The sequence below is a fragment of the Dermacentor albipictus genome, chromosome 9 (genome assembly GCF_038994185.2).
Source record: "Dermacentor albipictus isolate Rhodes 1998 colony chromosome 9, USDA_Dalb.pri_finalv2, whole genome shotgun sequence".
Classification (NCBI taxonomy): Eukaryota; Metazoa; Arthropoda; class Arachnida; order Ixodida; family Ixodidae; genus Dermacentor; species Dermacentor albipictus.
Window position 1 is genome coordinate 84,913,221 of NC_091829.1, and position 23,561 is coordinate 84,936,781.

General features: G+C 49.4%; 1 protein-coding gene across 1 annotated transcript in view; it reads right to left on the bottom strand.

Annotated features, from left to right (window-relative positions):
• Positions 1-497: 497 nt before the first annotated feature.
• Positions 498-23,561, bottom strand: part of LOC135919843 (polycystin-1-like) — a 49,002-nt gene continuing 25,938 nt past the window's right edge. The window contains exons 7-12 of the mRNA XM_065453800.1: positions 21,390-21,568; positions 10,686-10,810; positions 8,999-9,130; positions 8,259-8,500; positions 4,991-5,948; positions 498-3,420 (exon numbers count right to left, since the gene is read on the bottom strand). Of these exons, the coding sequence (XP_065309872.1) occupies positions 1,237-3,420; positions 4,991-5,948; positions 8,259-8,500; positions 8,999-9,130; positions 10,686-10,810; positions 21,390-21,568 (3,820 nt within the window). The 3' untranslated portion in view covers positions 498-1,236. The remainder of the gene's footprint in view (positions 3,421-4,990; positions 5,949-8,258; positions 8,501-8,998; positions 9,131-10,685; positions 10,811-21,389; positions 21,569-23,561) is intronic.

Below are 23,561 nucleotides of genomic sequence, written 5' to 3' on the forward strand. Positions count from 1 at the left end.
TGTAGAACACCTACTGTGCTACTGCCCGTCTTTTGAAAATAAAAGACATGACGTCCGCACTTTTCTAAATCACTTCGATAGGAAGCCGCTCCCCTTGAACAAAATTTTGGGACCACGGCCTCGCATATCGCAGCTACAAAAGGCCACCAAAGCGCTGGTGCGATTTTTGAAAGCTAGCGGACTGAGTGACCGGTTGTGATTCCGGATGAGTGACCGTCAGTGATATGTAGCAGAAAACTGTTACCACGTCGACGACATACACAGTGGACTTTTGCTTCTTCTCCTAATCTTTTCCACCCCTCTTTCCTTCACGAGTGAAGGGTAGGCAACCGGGCTCAATTCTGGTTAATGTCCTCTGCCCTTCATTTATAATTCTCTCTCTCCCCCTGGTGGCCAAAACACGCGAAGGGCAGCCTATGAAGCGCCTATTAACTGTGTTATTTGCAGCAGTCCAACGTCTGCACTATATTTGCGGCTGCTACATGGATGCAGACAGCTAAGGTAAAACAGCCGTTTATTCGCGGAAGCTCATGACCCCGTACCTTTGGGGAACAAACGACGGCAAGTGACCAGTTCAAAATGGCGTTGGATGATCAGCCACCTTTCCTCTGCGCTCAAGCCGTTATCAGTGAGGTGTCAGAATTTTCGCTAGCTCACATGCAAAACAATGGCGCAAGTGAAGGACAAAACATATTGTTATGTTCTGTCGTGCCTATTATATCGCATTTTTTTTTCCTTTTCGCCAAGTTACACGTTTAACCAGCTTCGTCGCGCGAGGTCAGCAAGCGTATACTCACTTGCTGGTTTTTATCGTCATGCACTATCGCATGCTTCTGCTCTTAGACCTCCACGTCGAATTACGTTACGATCGAGCACAGGCATTCGTCAGCCTGTATAACATTTAGCTTATGCTACTGCTCCTTAAAATAAGTACGACAAACAAACTGAAACTGGTGTGTCTTGTCTGCTTCGCATCCAGACCGCAGACCGGAGATCGAACAAATGAAAACATAGCCAGCGCTAAACACAAACACAGCTCCTGCAAAGTTGCTTACGTAAGCAGGATATTTTGACCCACAATAGAGTGCCAGTGAGCACAAGTCCACTATGCTCTTTGAACTGAAATACCACAATAAATCACGGTTCCAGGCAGTTCCAGACGCGTTACATGATTCGCAACAAGCGGGTATTCTGAAATTGTGTGTCCGAGTCACTCTTAAAAATCTATTGTCGTGGCTACTCGATAAAGCGCACCGGTATGTTCTCCATCTCCACAGGCGCCTTCAGCACGCAAGCCATGACTGCCGAAAGGCACAGAATCTTGAGGGGGCTTAGCACAAATTCGCCCAGGAGGACGTTGGCGAAGTTGCAGCGCACCCACGACAGACTGCGACGGTAACCGTACGTCAGGCCATAGAGTATGACGAGCACCGACGCGACCAGGGAAGCCGACAAACAGAGGAGCCAGGCGAACACGGAGACCCAGGTGGGGAAAAGCGGCAGCTGTGCGCTGCTCGTCAGACGCTCCCTGGGCACTTTTCCTGTTTTGGCTGAATCGCTAGACGCTTCCGCGCCGCGAACCCAGTCTTCGACCACGTCTTCGACGTACACCTTGGGCACTGTAGGCTTTCGTCGAAATGCCGGTGGCCGGGACTTCTCGAAGAGCAAGACGACCAGGAATGCGAATGGCGTGACGAGGAGCGTTGACTGCAGGGCAATGACGAGTTCGCGCCCCGTTGGTAGCTCGAGTAGCGTGCGGAAGAAAAGCCAGTTGAAGGATTCCTCTTCGTCGGCGTCCAGGCCGTAGAACATGAGGCTCACCATCATGCCCGTGGTGACGAGCAGCAGGGCCACCGAGGCGCGCTGCTTGCGAGTGAAGTCGCTGGTCGGCAGGCGGCTGAAAATGCTGAAGATGAGGTGCTCCTCGCGAAAGTAGCGGATGATTCTGGCGCTGAATATTCGCCACGGGTTGCGAAGAAGCGACTCGTCGGCAACGTGGAAGGTAAACGTCGACGCTCCTTTGTGCACGTCCGGGGTCAGCACGTCGTCGACGATGAAAACCGCCCGTGAGGTAGTTTGAAGGTCCCTCACGACAACTGTGCTCAAGTTCCAGGAGCTCTCGTTGCCCTTCAGCTCCAGGGCCAAAGAAATGGCCTCAATGTCTCCGAGACTTGATGGATGGCTTAGAAAGTACCAGTCTCGGCCACCGGCCTGAAGCGCCAGTGGGTTTCGCGCGCCGTCGCGAAGCACCACTTCTCGGGATTCGTCGTCAGATCCGTGAACAATGAGAAGCACTCGACTCGTGGTCCCAGAGCCCTTGAGGAACCACGTGTAGACAGATACGAGATAGCCGAACGCATCGTCCTGCTCGTTCTCTGCGAGGTACTCTATGCCCGCGGCACCTTCATCTCTCGCGTCTTGCTTCGCGGCCCATACCATCACCAGCATATAAACGAGCCACACAGCTGAAATAATTATGGTCATCACGAGGTTGCTCGACATGGTTAATAGAAGGAAGCCCAAGTCGCTGAAGTCGATCGGGTGCGGAGCGATGAACAATCCACCCGCAAAAATGGAGTTGTGCTCGCAAGCGCAGTGAACAAACTGTTCGTCAGAATCCGCGAGGACGCGACATCCTGAACTCCAGTACGCTTGTTCCGTGTTGTTCCAGAAAAGGCAGCTGTAGAAGCGCGACCTGATCGCATAAGTCGCGCTGCCGTTCTCGTCGCCCTTCCTGCGATACGGGTCAAGTAGCCTGGCTTTCGAACTGTTGGTAAGCGGTAGAACAGCCACGGTGACCACGGTAGGCTTCTGGACAAATTCGATTCTGTTCTCGTGAGGCACGTTGCTTGCGAGGTGAAACCTGTTTTGCTCGAGGAAGTCCAACCTGGACGGAGGTCGACCAGAGACGACGGCGGTTATAAATCTTTTTTGCGTGTCGAAGGTGAACACGTCGATCTTCAAGAACAGGCCTGCTTCGGTTACGTTAATCACGTGCATGGAAACGTTTGAGAACGATGTTTCGTAGGTGGCCGCGTGTGCGTCCCAGTGGAGTGGTGTTGGCCTTTTCAGGTAGCTCTCCGTAGGCACACGGACGCTGAAGGGAACGTCTGCGGGGCCTCGTGCCGCCTCCACGCGCACAGCCTGAGTGTTTGTCAGCTTTGCCGTCTCGTGGCATCGAAATGGATTAGACGGGAGCACTATGGCCGTCTGCGTGTCGACGCTGCCTTCCATACGAACCCTGCTGCCACCGGATGTGCCGAGGAAGCCTCGCCTTTGCGAGTCTCGAATCCACACTTCGTAGTCCCTGGCGTTGATGTTCGCGTCGTTCTGCTCGGTGTCTACCACGCGTGACACACCCGCGGCTACTCGGGCCACGCTGTTAACCAGTTTCTCCACAGTTCTGCACTCCGGATCGGGCTGAAAAAAGAAAGAACAGACAAACGCTATGAGTTGCGCACAAGACTGTTTCCGTTGTTGTGAAAAGTATTTCTATCTAATAGTTAACTTTTACATCACCAGCATTGATAATGGAATTTTATGGGCTGTAGGTGGAAAAAATTGCGTACACTTTGCATACCGATGCGCGTGCTGAGTTTCTCGATGTTTGACTTGCTGGGTTTTTCCTTTACAGTGATTTTCGAACTTTATTTAAAACCCACACACAAGCCTAAACCTCCACGTTGTGGGATACACAACGCCGTACGAACCGTTCTTAAAGGGCTGTGTGTGTTATCGCTCCTTAGAAAAGTTGTCGCTGTGACGTTTCAATCAACAGCAAGTTCTGAGTTTATCACAGCCATTTCGAGCATTGTTGGAAAAGCGGCCCGACCCGCCGTGGTTGCTCTGTGGCTATGGTGTTGGGCTAATGAGCACGAGGTCGCGGGATCGAATCCCGGCGGCCGCATTTCCATGGGGGCGAAAACACCCTTGGTACTTAGATTTAGGTGTACGTTAAGGAACCCCAGGTGCTCGAAATTTCTGGAGCCCTCAACTACGGCGTGCCTCATAATCAAAAAGTGATTTTGGCACGTAAAACCCCATAATTTAATTAACAGCGGCCCGCTTAATCTTTTGGCAATGGGCATAAAATCAGTTGGTGTCAGGGTTAACTAACTTTCGCCACGCATTCAAAAGGAATGGTACAGTCCTACGTCATGGTGGCATGTTATATCTCATATATGAATGTGCCCTTTAAAGACCATTTTGTCTGAAGGCTCGTGAAAAGCGTAGCGGGGGTGGAGATGTGTGGGTTTTGTGCGCCTATGATGCAGTTGCCAAGCGCTTGTCAGCGCATCTGCAACCTTGCATACTGCGAGGTCCGTGACGGTATCAAAAAGGACGACGCCCTTAGAGTGGCGAAGAGAAAGGCAGGTCAACAGTGGTTTACATCCAAGAAAGACAAGGTCTTCTTCGGCGCACTCGTGTACCATGTGGTTTGCTGCTTAAAACTGTACTACTTTCCGGATGGGCCCACACTTTGATACTGCACCATCTTTGGGGTCATTCGATATTTTTAGTTGAGGAAAACCACACTTGTAGTTAAGGTTGTATGCGCGTAGTTGGAATTAACGAGCGCATCTGTGCGTCATTCCCCACTTCTTCCGCCCATTACGCCGCTGCGCTTGTAATGGTGATAATGAACCGAATATAAGTCTTTTTGTAGCCATATTTTCCCATGTTTGGTCAAGTTCAGGAAATAAAAAGGTGTTGTTTCACTACAGCCTTTGTTGTGAGTACTAAATCATAACGAAACATAATTTACCGACTGGGAAAGGGAAGCCACAAGGCGCGGAATGGTTGTGGGGTCCCGTCTTCGAAGACGGCAAGCACCCATGCAGCAGGAGTTTAAACGATCCATATATCCGTATATATGTGCTTTGTTGAAACAGTGCACTAAACCGATTCCTTAAATGCTTTTGACTGCATTCGGATTGACCTTTGCTATTTAAAGGTTGCCGCCTAAGGCCAACAACACCACACCACTTACGTGGAAATCACTCGGTACTTCTACTGGCAGTTCGTGAGGGGTAGGGGCCTTGAGGTCCAGCAGTGCGGTCAGTCCCTCAATAAGTTCTCTCCCAATGGTGGCAGTTAGGTCCGCGATCCTCCAGTTGCTCTCAATTGAAGTGAGCTTGGAGAAGGCGCTGGCACAGTCATCCATGAGCTCAATCACCGCATCTGTGAAGTTTTCTGTCGTGGCGGAGTTCTTGTCTGGGACGAGCACCTGAAGGACGCTGATCACATTGTGCAGTTCGCTCTCAGTGGTAACCGTGCGGTTCTTCAGATAGCTGATGTAGTCTTCCAAGACTTCAGCGTCGCGGCTCAAATTTTTGGTCCCAGGGTGGCCACCGGGACGGTTGCATCGTTTGTAAAACTCCGAGTTGAACAACATTGCAGAACTCTTGATGTACGACAGTATGGCATCAGAACTGTTCTGCTGGCTTTGCCTGGCGTATTCGTTGACGGTCTCCAGCGAGAGGTCGCTGCAAGAGCCCATTTCGACTGTCACTGCTATCGGGTCATAGACGTACTGGCCGACGTTGTCGTTGACGAACACGACCACAGAGTAGTCGGTGGTGGCCGCCGTCGAGTTCCCAGCCGGCAGGACGCCTGCAAAGGTGCCATCGCCGAGGCTAGACTTTATGTGCGTGCACGAATGCCACGGCTTTGGGCGTCCGCCCTCCAAGTCCTTGAGCTTGTCTGGTGCGTGACTGCAGAAGTAGAAGCCGTAACTGAGGGACCCTCCCTCGTGATCTTCGAAGCCTGTGCAACCGACGTGGAAGATGGTCTTCACGGCTACGCCTTTCTTCGGAGTTACCTGGCATTCGCCTTTCGTCGGGGGCAAGTCACTCTGCTCTCTCAAACGCTGGCCCTCGAAAAGCTCGTGCGTCAGAACGAAATGGACGTCGGCCGGAAACGTCCGGTTCCCAGCGCTCGCCGTGATCCTGCAGTGAAACGTTAAAATTAATTCAAATATTGACCGGCATAGCTTGCAAAATATCGGCAGACTTCTGCACTTGACCTCCAACATTCGTTTTTGTTTCACACACTCACACCGCGTAACTTCGGCCCTTACTGCCGCACTGTTATCCTATGCACTCGCCCTCAGTTGACTAGGTGCCACATCGTTCCTGTTGATTTTGTTTGCTTGTAAATGACCTGTGCAACTGCTGTGCTTGTTTTTGTACTGATTTTGAGAATCTTTCCATTATATGTGCATTCATTTGCATTACTTATTGATACTGACTGTTCGCCCGCATGTTACTGTGCCAGGTGTTTCTGTGAAGATGCTGAGCAATTTTGAAAAATCGCCTGTGGTCGATAGCGCAATTGAAGTGCTTGAGCTGGCACACTCGAAGAGGGGGACATTAATTGTGCCATAAATAGAAATGTGTATTCATCTAATTAACAAAAATTCCAATTGTGTTTTTAACTTATTACCTTATGGCCCACATTGAAATATAGAAATGGTAGTCGGTGAGACGGCAAGGCAGGTTTACTTGAAAAGAACCCTGTGGATGACACTACTTTATGTTTTCTGATGTAGGGGTTGTCCTACATATGACAATCTGTAAGACAAATGAAGTTGTGACAACGTATTCTAACCCGGCCATGTACCGGATCCCTCAGCGAGGTTATGATGATTCCAGCCGATCCCACAATTCCTAAATTACTTCCTCACAATACACGCATCATCTATTTGTAACAATCCATATCACTCGCGCTATTATGCTGCAACCACAATGCACATTTACACCGCAGACAACAGCACGTGTATTTTTGTGATTCGATACAAGCGATATTTCGCTATACGCAAAATATCTGCGAGCTTGGCAGTGGATCTTATATGCGGAAGCAGTTCGAGTAAAATATTTTGCACAATACAATATCCCGGCCTTACTCTGCCACTAGGTGCTAGAATCTAAAGTTCTTCGATTCAATATATTTATTATTTAAAAAAAAAACCACCCCCACCACCACCACCATCATCCTGATAATGATCATCATCATCATCATAATTTATTATGTCCACTGCAGGACGAAGGCCTCTCCCTGCGATCTGCAATTACCCTTGGCCTGCGCCGACCGATTCCAACTAGCACCCGCAAATTTCCTAATTTCGTCGCATGACCTAGTCTGCTGCCGTCTTCTACTGCGCTTCCCTTCTTTTGGTACCCATTCTGTCAACCTAATAGTCCAATGGTTATGTAATCTACGCATCACATGCCCTGCAAGCGCCACTCTTTTCTCTTAATCTCTGTTAGAATATCTATACCCGTTTGCGCTCTGATCCAAACCAATCGCTTTGTGTCTTGTTCATAGTGTAATGAGTGGTTTTGTGGCGTTGTGTGACCGTTCTCTCTATAAGTATAGAGCAGAAACGCAGGCGTTAACCAACCGAAGGTGAGAAAACTGGACGGAACTGGTTAAGGCACACTGAAAGCGCTAGCAACGTTAAGTGTTGCACGTGTACTTGGACGTGTGCTACACTCGCGGACCGCATTATCTAATCTATTTGTTTAAATTAGAACTACACAGTCAGATGAGCTGTCGCAATTGCGTATCGTACAACTATTCTGGCAACGTTCGACAGCGCTTTCGGTCCATCGGGTACAGCGCATCTCTTGCGCAATTAGCGTATCTTCCACGCGTGGTGGTTTCGAATTTGCCATGAAAAACGAAAGGGAAAAGCAGAAGGGTAAGTCAAAGCTAACGCTCAGTGAACGCTTTCACCTTATTTTGTCGTAATGGAGAAGTTGTTTGTCTTGTCTTACTCTTCTCCACGGTAAGCTGACCCGGATGAGAATGTGGGACTTACCTGCGCGTGCTTTGCGTCCGCACGCACGATTTCCTTGATTCATTGCCGCGGAAAGTTGTCCGTGAGTATAACGAAAGCCCGGGAGAGCTGCGTTATCGCTATCGCTACCCACGCTATCGACAACGTCACGACACTTTGGGGACGACACAACGCGCGCACGTGAGTCGCAGCAAGTGCAGCCCAGATGTGTGTTTCGCGCAGGGCTCAAAACAGAAAAAAATAAATAAAAGGTAAACGACGTACAGCGCGAAGGACACAAACTGAGAGAGAGGAATAAACAGTGCAGTGTTTGTAGTCTCTCTCCGTCCTTGTCATTCGAGCTGCACGTCGTTTTTACCATGAATTACCAACTAGCCCAAACAACCGCCCTTGCTCAAAGGAAGGCGAGAAAAAGAAACTCTCATCAGCTACATAATTCTCTGTCAAGTGGGCTCACTTGTACGATCCGGTCCTGGTGATGTACCCGGCCGGCAGCAGCAGCACGGCCCCGCGCTGCTCGGCGAAGCAGCCGGGTGGCACGGGGTGCGCGGCTGTGTCCAGAGCCCCGGGTCCGCGTATTTGCCACGTGACCAAGGGGTAGCGGGTGCCCCACACCTTGGTGCGCTGTGGCCGGGCCTCCACTACCAGATCCTCGCTGCTCAGAACGCCGAACTCGGAGCAAGGGCTGGACAGCGCCATCTATAGAGCCCGTTGTAAAGAGGAAAATGAATTCGAGCCGCAGTATTTTTTTTTTTCAAGTAAAGCTTCTCTTTGCTAACCTCGCCGGGTTTTCGTGACCGTGGGTGCTGCGACGTGGCTGTTCCCTAGCCAAATACGCATTCGCACCGTAAGACGCTCGCCTTTTGTTTGACGCATTCAAAGTGTTTTGCACAACTAGGAGCGTGAGAATATAGGGCAGTTATTTCTTGCGGAATATTCAGTGCGCCTGCGGAGTAGCAGTTGAGCCTTTGTGCCTCTTGCCATGGCGTTGAAATTCAAGTCATGGCGACATTCCTCTTTTATTTTTGTTTCGTATTTTATGCGATCGTGACGTTACAGCGATAGTGCAGTCGTTAGCTCACAACTACGTATAAGTGCTGTAAAAAAAATTGGCTGCCCCCGAATAGCATCGACCCAGCCAGGCGGTGTGAGAGGGTCAAGCACCGCCAGCGCAAAACACTCAGCATGTGCCCGCACCTGGTCTTCATGTTCTCGTGGAACGCGCACGCTGATGTTGGCGCTGTCGCTGTCACTACCGCTGCTCACACGAAGCACGAAGACGAGTTCTTTAGTCGAGCCATACTCCAGCTCGTCCGTGATCTCGATTACCTGCGAACATGTGCAAAATTTGCGTATACTTGTTTATTCGACAAAACATATGCCTCTGAATTTAAAGCAGGTGCTTTGTGACACTTCTACTCGCCTGGAGTCGCAAAGCGAGCGCACTCCACAATGCCTGCTTTGCTGCTGAAATCACAATAATGGGCAGGTCCAAGCATCGAACAAAGAAAAGCCGTTCAAAAAACAGAGTTCGCTATCTCGACCAAAAAAGGTGCGTCTACTTCCTCATTTAAGCCTTCGTTATTATTGTGAACATTATTGCCGCTATAAAAAACATTTTAGTTGGTTTTTCTTTGCTGCAGAGCACATCGCGACCATTATATTGCTACGGAACAGTATTTGAAATGAGGAAGAGGCGAGCAGTGAGAAGACGACGGCGACGATTGGAGGCTAGCGCGGGCTGTTGCCTCTTGGCCAAGTGCGACGTATTGTCTTGTAAGTATACTTGTATGTAGCTTTTCGTCTGAGTGCTCCTACGTAACATATCTGGTGGAAGTGGACGTTCCCTGTACCTCGTCACGGAGCTTCGCAGTGGACGGTACGTCGAGCCTTCCTTCATGGCTCCCGGCGACGACAACTCGATCAGCCGCCTCCGACACCTGCTGCCACTTCGACGACCTAGATCCCTCTTCCCGTTACCCGTGATCCTGGCGTATTCTCGGGCAAAGATGGAGAAGACGTCGAGGACTGAATCAGCCTGTACGAACACGTCAGGCGCAATAACCGGTGAGATCCTACTATCATGCTCGCCAACGTATTTTTCACCTCGGTGGCACACCTCGAGTTTGGATTCGGACTCACGAAGATCAGCTCACCAGTTGGGATTCGCTTAAGCGAAAGCTCCGAGACTTGTTCGGCAACCCATATCGTCGCCAACTTGCCGCGCGGAAGGCGCTTTCCGGCCGTGTGCAGACGTCAACAGAGCCCTATGTCACGTACATTCAGGACGTCTTGGCTCTGTGCCGCAAAGTTGACGCGCATATGACTGAGTCCGACAAGGTCTCCCACGTCCTCAAAGGCATTGCCGATGACGCCTTCAGCTTGCTCGTTTTTAACAACTTGGCGACGGTGGATGCAGCTATAAAAGAATGCCGCCGCCTGAAATTCGATAAAAGCCCACGTATAGACCAGCAGTTTGCCCGTCTGCCCAACACCCCAGTGACATCTTCCTGTGCTGACGCTCCTCGTCCCAACAACACTGGCGATGTCACCCGGATCGTCTGGCGTGAGATCGAGGCCGCCTGGAGCCATGCAAAAAGGCTCGACGTTCCGTCCACTACGAATCTCCGTGACGAGGTACAGGGAACGTCCACCTCCAACAGATATGTTACGTGGGAAGACGCGAACGAAAAGCTATATACAACTATATTTACAAGGCAATACGCCGCATTTGGCCAAGAAGCAACAGCCCGCGCTAGCCTCGAATCGTCGTCGTCGTTTTCACCCTACTCGCCTCTTTGTCATCGCAAATACTGTTCCATAGCAATATTCCTAGAGTGGTCCCTTTCAAGAGCGTGAGCGCCCACTTCTGGACCGCAGCTACCTGCTGGTCCAGGTGCTTCTTGACGAATGCTTGGTACAAGGATTCTTTCTTGTCGCATTGGTCGCAGCTCCAACTAAAATTCAGGGCTTGACCGGGCTTCTCGAGGTGTCGGGAACCGCTGCCATCTGAAAGGGCCAAAGCGGAACCGATGAGTTTGTGGCTTCCAAGAAAAGAGAAGATTGCAATGCAGACAGCAATGTGGGTAGCAGTTAGCACATGCACTGGCCACTGTTGTTCAGGCACGAGTCAAGGCACTCTCGCTCCAACACGGCTTTTACATACGTGTGTTCACTTACTCGAGCGTTGGTGTGAGAGCACGTCGGGCTGCCCAATGGCAGGTCTTTTTTTTTTCTCACGCACCACCTTTCTCTCAATGAAACACAAAACAAACTAAATTAAATTCTTATGTACGCTTCCTTCCTACTCTTGCAAAACTTGCAAATGAAGGTTTCGTAATAGCCATTCTTTAATCGCGAAAAGAAGGTAGTAAAACAAGATACCTGAACTTACGGTATCATACTGCCACGACCATGACACAACTGACAGCCACTCGGTGCCATTCCGGGCAACATGGTTGGCATGCTGGGTTGCTCCAAGAGGGAACACAACGAGGAAAATGCCAGGAGAGCTTTATGAAAGATCAGTAGTGTCGACCGAAGTCTTTTGTCGCTTTGTCTGTGACCAACTGGTGGAGGTGCTGGGTACGGGTCTATGTACTCTGACCCTCAGGAAGTCGAAGCGGACAACCTACCCAAAAGCGGACGGCTTCAAAGACTTCCTCCGGAATACGACCTGCCAGATCTGCCGACGATGTCAACCACAATCACATTCCAGACACAGGAGACATACGCTACGGGACAGCCTCCTGCGTCGCTGGTTCTCCACACACCACGCTGGCCGCGGCCGTTCCATGGTGAGCCTTTTCAGGACGTGGAAGACTGGTTCGATGACTTCGATCATGTGGCTGAGGTCAATTAACGGGATGAACAGACAAAATTAGGAAAGTGTACTTCGCCCTAGAGGACTCTGCCAGAACATGGTTCGCTAACCATGAGCCATCCATCACTACCTGGCCAGAATTTCAACGGCAGATACGCGATACGTACATCCGTCCTGCAAGAAAAGAGCTAGCAGAGCAAGCCCTTCAGAGTAGGGTTCAAAGGCCGAACGAAAGCTTAGCCATGTTCGTAAAGGACATGTCGCGGCTTTTCAAGCGTGCTGACCCTGGCATGACCGAAGTGAAGAAGGTCCGCCTGCTGATGCGTGCAGTGAAAGAGCAGCTGTTTGCTGGACTGATGCGAAATCCTCCGGCTACAGTAGCTGAGCTCGTCAGTGAGGCGACAACAATGGAGCGAGCCCTTCAGCAATGCTCCTCGGTCTGCGATCGCCAAATCCATGATGATGATGATGATGTTTCAGGTTTAATGGCGCAAGGGCCAGTTATGGCCAAAGAGCGCCATGCTAGTGGTAATGAATATGTCGTGGTCCGATGGGTTCTGTGAATTTAATGTGACTTGGCTGTAGAGGGGCCTAAAAGAGTTTGTGTAAATTGCATAAAAATTACCCGTAATAAAATTATGGCAATGATTAAAGGCATGTACTATGATCACTAAAATACATTAAAAAGAATGATGCATTATATAAAAAGATATGCGAGAGTCTAAAATTGTCTAAGAGCACTACTGCCTCGCCAGAGCCCTTGAAACGCAAAGGCCGAGAGGCATGTGCTATACAAAATAGCTATCACAGCGGCATCCTCTGAAGAGAGGAGACGCTATGAACGTATAGGGCTAATTACATGTAACACAACATCTTTCAGGAAGTCTAGGACTGCGTTAGTGTCAAAGAGTGGTTCTGGGCCGAGTAACATTACAGGATGAAGGGGAATGTGCTGACGGTATGCTAATGGAAAATGTTTCTTTCTGTCAGATTCGGCTTTCCGACACTCCAGGAGGACATGGAGGACGGTCAGCCTCTCCCCGCATCTCCCACAGGTTGGGGGCTCATTTCCAGTAAGTAAAAAGTTATGGGTGCCAAAAGTGTGTCCTATTTTTAGACGACAGAAAAGGACATCTGTCCGGCGTGATTTTGTTACAGGAGGCCAGAAACCTAATTGTGGCTTTATTACATGTAGCTTATTATTTGTTTCCAGGTCCCACATGCGCTGCCAGTAGTTTCGCAGTTTCCTTCTTAAGAAAGGCTTCAGGTCTGCGACAGGGACTGTAGCGGTAGAATTAACAGTGTGTGATGCAATTGATGTGGCCATTTGGTCCACTAACACGTTACCCTGGATGCCCCTATGTCCAGGCACCCAGCATATTATCACATGCTGGTTAGATACATATGCTTTACTTAGGGCGGAATAGAGTTCAATGATCATAGGATTTTTGTGCTTACAGAACGATATCAAAGACTTCACAACACTTAGGGAGTCCGTGTATATAATTGATTTTTTGAGTTTTGATTTCCTTATATGCTTCACGGTCGACAGTATTGCGTAGGCCTCAGCCGTGAAGATACTAGTTTCCGGATGCAGTAAATCGGATTCCGAGAAGGATGGACCGACGGCTGCATAGGACACCCCGTCGCGTGACTTCGATGCATCTGTGTAGAACTCAGTGCAGGAGTATTTGTACTGGAGTTCCCGAAAGTGCATTTGGATTTCAATCTCTGGAGCATGCTTTGTGACTTCCACGAAAGATATATCACATTGTATGAGCTGCCACTCCCACGGAGGCAGCAGCTTGGCTGGATGCATTAGGGGAAGCTCGAGGAGTGGAACGTGCATTTCTTCACTAAGCTCCCTCACACGCAGCGAGAAAGGCTGTCTTACGGAGGGACGATTGCGAAAGAGTGTAGCATATGTCATGTCATTAATGATATTAAAACAGGGATGTTGTGGATTTGAGTGGACATTCAGAAAATATGTTTGGCTGATGCATGTTCTCTGCAGATGAAGTGACCACTAATTTGATTCTACATATAAACTTTGTATGGGACTCGTTCTGAAAGCGCCAGTGGCCAGTCGGATTCCTAGATGGTGAACCGGATCTAGCATCTTTAGCGCGCTGGGGGCTGCAGAATGATAGATCACGGCACCATAGTCTAGTCGTGATCGAATGAGGCTCTTATAGATATTCATTAAACACTTTCTGTCACTACCCCATGTAGTATGGGATAGGAGTTTGATTATGTTCATTGTTTTCAGACATTTTTCTTTAAGATATTTAATGTGGGGGACGAAAGTGAGTCTGTAGTCAAGTATGACACCTAGGAATTTGTGCTCTTTGCTGATAGGTATTCGTTGTCCACACAGTTCTAAGGAAGGATCCGGAACCAGGCCTCTCTTTCTTGTAAAAAGAACGCAAGAGCTTTTGTTAGGATTGATCTTAAATCCATTCTTGTCTTCCCACACTGAGACTTTGTTCAGGCCATGCTGTACCTGTCTCTCGCAGACTGCAAGGTTACAAGATTTGAAAGCTTTTTATATGTCGTCCACGTAGATAGAGTAAAAGATGGCGGGTGGTAATGAAGCACCAAGCGTGTTCATCTTCACGATAAAGAGCGTGCAGCTCAGCACGCCTCCTTGGGGTACACCCGTTTCTTGCGTAAAAGGGCGTGAGAGTGCATTGCCGACTTTTACCCGGAAGGTACGATTTGACAGATAGCTTTCTATTATATTATGCATATTACCGTGAATGCCCATTTCTGACAAGTCTCTTAAGATTCCGTAACGCCACGTCGTATCGTACGCCTTCTCCATATCGAGGAATATGGATAAGAAGAATTGTTTGTGTACAAATGCGTCCCGGATATTTGCTTCTACACGTACAAGGTGGTCAGCTGTGGAGCGTCCTTCTCGAAAGCCGCACTGATAAGGATCAAGCATTTTTCTCTGTTGAAGTAAAAAGATGAGTCGCCGATTTATCATTTTTTTGAACACCTTACAAATGCAACTTGTGAGGGCTATCGGGCGGTAACTCGCCACTGAGGAAGGGTCTTTTCCTTGTTTCAAAACAGGGACCACAATGGCTTCCTTCCACGCAATCGGAAGGTACCCTGCATCCCAAATGGTGTTGAAAAGTGTGAGTAGTGTATCCTGCGTGTCATTGTGTAAGTTTTGAGCATTTCATACATGATTCCATCAGATCCTGGTGCGGAGCTGTTGCATGCGCTCAAGGCAGCTCTCAATTCGGCAATACAAAAAGGACGGTTGTAAGGCTCATTCTCTCGACCTTTTCTTGTTAATGGCTTACGTTCTTCTGTTTGTTTGTATTTGAGAAAGGATTGTGTATAATTGGTTTGACTTGACACGCTCTCAAAATATTCCCCAAGTGAATCTGCCTGGTCTTGCAGTGTATCGCCCTGTGTGTTTACCAGGGGGAGCGAATGTGTTTCCCGCCCTCTAATCCTATTAACTCTGTTCCAGGCTTTGGCCTCATCCCTAAATGAGTTTATACTCGATAAAAACTTGTGCCAGCTTTCTCTTCTGGCCTGTCGGCGGGTTCGCCTGCCTTGGCATTTTACTTGCTTAAAGTTGACTAGATTCTCTGCAGTGGGCGAAGCACGTAGCAACCCCCACGCTTTGTTTTGTTTCTTACGAGCGATCCTGCAGTCTTCGTTCCACCAACGGACCCGCCGTTTACATGTTAAGCCATTTACTTCTGATATGCATTTAGATGCAATATCTATAATGAAGGCTGTGAGACACTGCACAGCAGCATCAATTCCTAAACAAGACATATCATTCCATGAGATATTAGTTAAGTTGCGGAACTTCTCCCAGTCGGCTGTATCGATCTTCCACCTAGGAGCCTGTGGTAGACATTCTTTTTCTTTATGTGTTTTTAGCAGTATGGGGAAGTGGTCGCTTCCGTAAGGATTCTTGGTGACTTCCCATTCGAGTTCAGACAGTATACAAGGGGAAACTAGGCTGAGGTCAATTGAAGAAAATGTTCTGTTTGCGAGAGAATAATATGTGGGTGTCTTCTTATTCAGCAGACACGCACCGGACGAAAAAAGAAATTGTTCAACGAGGCGACCTCGCGCATCGATACGAGAGTCTCCCCACAGGCTGCTGTGCGCATTGAGATCGCCAAGAACAACATAGGGTTCTGGCAATTGATCTATCAAGGACTGAAATTCATGTTTGTTTAGTTGGTAATGCGGGGGTATGTAAAGCGAGCAAATGGTGATGAGTTTGTTTAGTAGGACAGCTCGAACCGCCACTGCTTCAAGGGGCGTTTGTAGCTGTAAAGGTTGGCACGCTATATTTCTATGAGTGACTATGGCAACACCGCCCGATGATGCGATGGCATCATCGCGATCTTTGCGAAAAGTTAGATACTGTCGAAGAAAGTTTGTGTGTTTGTTTTAGAGCGCAGCTCTTTGGCGTCCGTTCCTGGGTTTCGCGTCGTCGTCGGCCTCGTAACCAGCTCGCCGACGAATCTGCTCCGCCGCCGCGCATGCGCGCTGTCGGCTCTCCGGGCGAGGGAGGATGATGGAAGGGAGGAGGAGAGACTGTGGAGGAGGGCTGGCTACACAAATGGCTCTTTAGCGTCCGTTCCTGGGTTTCGCGTCGGCGTTGTCGTCGGCCTCGTAACCAGCTCCGCCCCCCTTTCATCCCCCCAGCGCTAGCAGCGACCGACTGATACCGCTTTCGTGAGTCCGCTACCGCACTCACGAAAGACGTCGTGCACTTCCTGCAACTCGCATTAACCGTCCATCGATCCACACCGATGTTAGTAGTGGGGGACTTTAATGTTGACATAAAGACAAACAGCAATTTCCTAACACTTATGCGGGAGAACATCCCGTTCCTCTCGCTCGTAACGCGTCCCACGGCTGTGACAACCTCGTGAGGCACTTGTATAGATCTCGTCTTTGAGAATCAAGCATTGGTGTACCAAGTCGAACATATATCAGTCTATTTCTCCGACCACAAAGCTTCCTTCATGACTGTCAAGAACTGTTAGTGGAGTCTTTGTTAAAGGAATACGTGTGAAAAATAAAAAAAAATTCTGTGATAGCGCATACATGCGTTGCTCGATTTCTTTGCCTCAATCTATCGAAAAGGTGAAACAGCTTATTTGCTGCGCTCAAATTTTGCATTAGGAAGTAACGTAATCGTCGGTAATTTTTTTAAATGTGTTTCCTGTAAACACATCACTTTTGGATTGTGTTTTTGTATAAGTTCCTGCACATCATCAAGGTTTCTGAGAAGACCTCTGACGTTCCATTGAATTATTTGTGTATCCATATTGGGAGATATGTGCTGTGTGTACAGAAACAGAAGTAGTGTTTATGGAAATTACAGTGTTTAGATTACAGAACCCTTTCGAGGCCCTGTAACGGGAGTTTTGCTCTTTCTGGAGCGTTCGAGGGAGCATCGCCGCTCCTTAGGCGCTTGGCACGCCGTGGGGATAGGTGTTGTGTCCATTGCCTCTTGTGAGGCGCCGGACACGTGCTCTTGCGAGCGAGAAGTTATCAGGGAGAGTCCCGCCTTGGAGGGCAAGACCGCTGCGCCCACCAGCCCGGAGGACGATGGGGCTCCCTGGGGGATTTGGCTGCGCCGGCCGTTGCCAGCGCTGGAAGGGACCTGGGAGGTTGAGGCAGCCTCGGCTGCGCCCACCTTCGGGATCGATGGTCCCTTCTCCACGGTTGACGGAGAAGCGCTAGCTGCAACCGCCGCAGGGGCAGACGGCGTAACTGCCGACTCACTGCTTGTGGGTCGGACAGCCGCCGGAGGCCGTTGTGACGCTGCCCCCTGACGCGCCACTTCGGCAAAGCTTTTCTTGGGCAGGTATGAAACCCGCCTGCGTGCCTCTTTGAAAGTGATATTTTCCTTGACTTTAATTGTAACAATTTCCTTTTCTTTCTTCCAGGATGGGCACGACCGCGAGTACGCGGCGTGCTCTCCATCGCAGTTTACACAGCGGAGAGCGTTCTCACAGGTTTCAGTGGTGTGTTCTTTGGCACTGCATTTAGCACAAGTTTGGCGGCCTCGGCAGCTGTGCGAGCTGTGGCCGAAGCGCTGGCATTTGAAACATCGGAGTGGATTAGGCACGTAAGGCCTGACACGGAGCTTTATGTACCCGGCCTCAATTGATTCGGGCAGGACACTTGAATTGAAGGTGAGAATTAGGTGTTTAGTTGCAATTTCTTTACCATCGCGCCTCATCTTTATTCTTTTCACATTAACAACATTTTGCTCATTGAAGCCCTCTAGGAGCTCTGCCTCTGTCAACTGAAGCAGGTCATCATCTGAGACAACGCCGCGTGAAGTGTTCATAGTGCGGTGCGGAGTCACTGTCACTTGAACGTCCCCAAATGACACGAGACTGGATAACTTTTCAAATTGTTTCAGATCGTGGAGCTCCAAGAGGAGATCTCCACTTGCCATCATGTCGCCTTGTAACCTGGACCAAGGGCGTCAGTTAAAGACTTTGATACTAGAAATGGGGAGATTGCACACACTTGTGTGTCTGACTTTTCAGAGTGAATCACATGAAATCGTGGGAAGTTGGCTGTTTCATGACCAAAGAACTTGAATACATCTTCGGTGCGCCCTCTTTTGTGAGGGCGATCAAGGAGGGGAGGGAAGGAACTAGCCATAGAATAATGTAATTTTCGGCAATAACGCCAACCACCCACCGTGGAGCCCTACAAGGGGACGTTACAGGGACTGTAAGAACAGGTCCTGCAAACGCCAGTTGTACGTTATCACTATAACCAAATATGAGATAACCTAGGTTGGTTATTCACACAAGGTTAACCCTTGCTGCCTGGAAAAATTGGAAGTAAACGGAAGCTAGGAGAAGACAGGAAAGGCGGAAAGTGAGAGAAAGACGAAGGCTGGAGGGAGAGAGAGACGGGAAAAGGCAACTACCGATTTCCCCCGGGTGGGTCAGTCCGGGGGTGCCGTCTACGTGAAGCCGAGGCCAAAGGGGTGTGTTACCGCCACCGAGGGGCCATAAAGGTCCAAACACCCGGGATTGGCTCAACCCCCAGGATCCCCTTTTCCCCGGAGACGGCTAAGCCGCGCACGGCTACACGCGGGAGGGTCCAACCCTCGTGTGCTCGGGTACGTGGTGTCGCAACACACCAAACGCCTGCTTACGCAGACGCCCCTGCGGGGACGCCAAATCCACTTGGGATCAGCATCTTCTCTCTCGTTGCCCTGTGACACCGATGCGCTTCGAGAACTTGTGCGTAGTGTCGTGCGTGAGGAGCTTGATCGGCAATAGGGATTGCGATTTCAACCGACCGTAACATCCCTCACAAATATCGTCCGCGAAGAAGTCTGCAAGGCGGCACAGCCATTCGTGCAAACCAGACCTGAAGCCGACCCTGTACTGACTTATGCGCGAGCAGTGAGGCTACCTGCGCAACCCGTGAACCACCGCAACCCGCCTTCTTCTGAAGAACTGCTCTGCCACTTCCAGGGCCAGCTTCGCATACAGATATGTGCGGGACCATGAGCCCCCGAATAAATACGCACGCACCTGACTATAAGCCACTCTGCTGCCAGTGTGGCGAAGCAAGCCGCTTCTACCATACCACCTACTACCGAAGATTAGGACTCCAGGACTATCACCCCGGCGCTGGTCGCCCACTTGAGGAAGAGCGCCTGAGGGAAGTACAGCAATATCTGGCCAGTCAGCCTTCGTCGCCGTACGCGCAGTTCCCATCGGTTGAACAGTCCCTGCAAACGACCCGATCTCCGTCTCCGCAGAGGTGCCACTCACGATCACTACCTACCTCCTACACTACGTTCTGCGCTTCCGTGGACAACCGCCCCACGGGCCCAAGTCGGGGGAACTAAGAACAGCCACCTCCGGGGGTGGAACCGCTATCCCACGCACTTCGAAAGGTCCACCCCGACGGCGACATCAACGACGACGACGACTGCGTACGTTCGGCACCTTCTTTCGAAAACCGTGAACCTGTTTCAGCTGACATACTCGTTTCTGTAGATAACCACCCGAAGCGCTCTTGTCGATACTGGTGCCCATTTTTCTGTCATGAGCGGACTACTGGTTATTGCACTTCGCAAGATGACGACACCGTGGCCAGGACCCAAGCTCCGCACAGCCGGCGGTCATGTTCTCCTGCCGTTCGGCAAATGCACTGCGAGGGTACAAATTCGTGAGGCCACATTGCACGGTTCATTTATTATACTGGCAGAGTGCTCTAAGAAAGTCGTACTCGGCATGGAATTTCTTCGGGAGTACGGCGAAATCATAAACCTTCGCGAGTTCCTTGTCACTTTTTTCTAGTGAACACGCTACTCATTCGGATGACTATCAACTCCGAAGTGATTTAGCACTTCGGAGTTACTGCGCTGATCACCGTAGAAACAGACGATGATCGTCCCCATCTCGGAATCGCTGAAGGCGATCTGTCAGTCCTGTTGGCTCGACAAGTTTGCGTAGTCCGCGGCATCTTGCAGCTGTCGTCACGGACTGCTCAGATTTTAGTGACCAATTTCAGTTGTGAATACCAGCACTTCGCCCAACGAACTGCCATCGCCTATATGGAGCCAATCAGTGACTCTCCTGCTTGTTTAACTGTAGGACACAATGATGGAGATTCTAAATGTGATGTACCAGCCAACAGCAAAATTGATGTGAATTCTAAATTATCAGGTGAACAACAAGCTATCATTAGAAGCCTTTTTACAGTCTTTTGCGGACTGTTTCGCTTCAACATCGAAAGTCAACCAAACGCCTATAGCGAAAGACAGAATTATTTCAAATCCCAATGAAAGACCTGTGCGCCAACGTACCTACCGTGTTTCTCGTAAAGAGCAAGACACCATCCGAAATCAAGTCCAACAAATGCTTACCGACGACATCATACAGCCCTCCACCAGTCTATGGGCGTCACCTGTGCTTCTGGTGAAAAAGAAATCGTACTGAATCATGCCGGATGTAGGGTAACTCTCTATCTGTGTGTCCGTGTGCGCGCGCGCAGATGTGTGTGTCTGTGGTTGTATGCGGTAATCTCCAGTTACCCAAGCGTTGTGCTAGCTGATTCCAATTTGTGCCTACAAATTTGCAAAAGTTGCCTGAATATTGGCAGAAACAAATAAAACCTGAAAAAATTTGATTTGGGGGCATGAAGCCGTATGTTAAATGCAAATTCATCGAAAAAACTACAAAGTCAGGTAACAAAACATGTTCTAAAAGACACTCTCCGGATTTTCCGAAGAATAAACTGCGAAGACAAAGAAGCCTAACTGTAATACAAGCACCTCTGGATTCAAAAGAAAAAAAAAGGATGCAGAAATTTCTTGGCACCAACCCGCATGTGGCCACAGTATTCGCAAACGAAACCACTGTCTGTATCCTCCTGAGGTTTTCGCAGTTTCCTGAAAAATTTCAAGTCGCTGCAATCTCGTACACAGCCGATTTCGAAAAAGCGCGGCTTGCGACTCTATAAAACTACGGCGATCGCTTCGTTTACCATAGCGTTCAATTCGCACACCGGAAGTATAGCCGGTTAGAAGCCGTTACTACATTCGAACCGATTTCTGACCCATTCGTTTGCGGCGTGGCTTTCGATCGCTGCCCTTTTTTGGTGTGTATGCAGTGACGCGTAGGAGAAGCCCCAAGCATACGTGTTCTGCGTGACGCTGCATTGCCTATCGTGTATCGTACATCGCGTGCGCTGACTGCATTCGCCTCGCTTCGAGTCACTCACTGAGGACTAGCGTCTCGACGTCGGAGAGGAAGACCATCGGCGCGCCGTCGATGGAGGCGTGCAGGACGTTGTTGCTCGCTGTCAGGTAGCCGACGGCCAGAGCCTCGATCAGCACGTCTGTCTTGCCGCGCCACATCTGGCGCAGCACCACCTTGGCCATCTTGCCCTGGCTAAGGCAGCTGCGACGCAGAAGAAGAACGCCTTCAATCGATGAGACGGTGCCGAGGGGCCGCCGAACGCGCGAACAGTGTCCACGTTATACGACGTCGAAACAACCTTCACACGCCGTTTTAGTGCTGAACAAGGTGTTTCGCGGTGAACCGAGCTTCAGACGTTTCGTTGCAAGTGTCCTACAAGTTCGAGGGGGAACGCCAGAGGTATCAGTCATCGGTGCAAATTTCGCACTGTTTTTAGCATGCCACGCACGACAGCTCCTTCCGAAGGCAATGAAAGCGCAGGGCAGTCGAACGGCGTTGTTTGCGAACAGAAAATGATGGCGCGTTGTACTGGACTTACGGTTATGCGATAATAGTGCGAAGAGAAAAAAGAGAAAAGCGAGAAATGAGGCAGCACGCTTCGTGCGAGTTCCCAGCCTCCAACTCTCGCGCATGTGGCAGTTTCACTGTTGCCTTAGTGGTCGATAACGGCAATATTGTTCGCTTCTCTTGCAGTGACGTTGTCTGTGGAACGGAGTAGGCCTTGCGATCTGAATAAATAATTGGACCCTGATAGAAATAGCACATATGCGCATGTTCGCATCGCACTTGTGTGAAATAGTCATAGACTTCGTCAAGCCATGCGCCTCGTCATCTAACGCCAGTGTTCGCAAAACTACCTTCTGCTGCTGCGTGGCGAGTTTGCTTGTTAATACAGCTTAAAATTTACCCTTGATAACAAACGACGAGATCGATGACAAGCGCCGGGAAATCATTACACTGCTCCGCTCCTGAATGACGCGCGAAGGCAACTGGAGGTTGTCCGTAGAAAGTGGGTTTCTCCCGATTAGAATGTTTTATTCCACAGCGTGTGTTTGAGAATAGACAACCGAAGCAGAGCTACGCCATCACAACGTTTAAGCGACTGTGGCAGTTTTCACTACGGCGGTGCCACACATCGCGAAAGGCCAGGATTTGCAGAGACATTTGACAGACCCAGGTTGACAACACAGCTTGCTTTGCTTGAAGAAGTTATTCTAAATAATTTTGAGCAACGTTTGCGAACAGTATTTGTCGACATATGAAAAGCATTTGATTCTGTGCACAGGTGGAAAGAGCTTAGTCAAGCTGCGACAAAGCAACTTTTTCTCTTGCCACCTGTTTTCGCTGTATCGTGCACACCAACGTCGGAAATGAACATGATTGATTGATTGATTGATTGATTGATTGATTGATTCATTGATTGATTGATTGATTGATTGATTGATTGATTGATTGATTGATTGATTGATTGATTGATTGATTGATTGATTGATTGATTGATTCCATGGATGATGACCTCTTGTTTAGTGAGCTAAACCCCTAGGGTATACGCGGCATTGCAATTGGCATAGACAGCAGTTCGCACCAATAAATAATTTTAGGTCCCAAGTTCGGTCGGTCCATGTAGCTGTACCCCAAGGCAAGATTCTAGGGCCCCTTCTTTTAGATTTTTGGTAAAGATCTTGTAAACATTGATACGTGCTATGTATGGTGTATGCTGATGACACTATATACTTTATTCTTTTCATCCAGCCGCTCTGCCTAATTACTCTACCTAAGAGCTTATCCAGTTTCAAATTATACAGTTTCAATAAGATAGGGGCCGTATACAGAAGCCGCTCGAATAATTGAAATACCGCCGGGCCTCCCTAGAAGTGGCTGCAGTTTCAGTGTACCGAACTAGATTATGGCGATGTGCACGAACGTGTAGGCTACGTTTTTTTTAAGCACAATCCATTTCTTAATGAGTTAGCCCACTTTTACAAATTGGGTGTGTGTTTTTCTATCCTGTTTGGTGAGCCGATCCCGAAGTAAGCAGGAGGCCTGCGCACTTCAATCCATGTCGTCATCCTGCCTTGGCCGAGTGCCATAGAATCTGAGGGGCACGCTCCCGTGTAAATCGCGATGACTTTCACGTCACCGCTTTCGTCACGCCCGGGGCTTCGCAACGAAAATTTTGGTCCATGTAGCATGA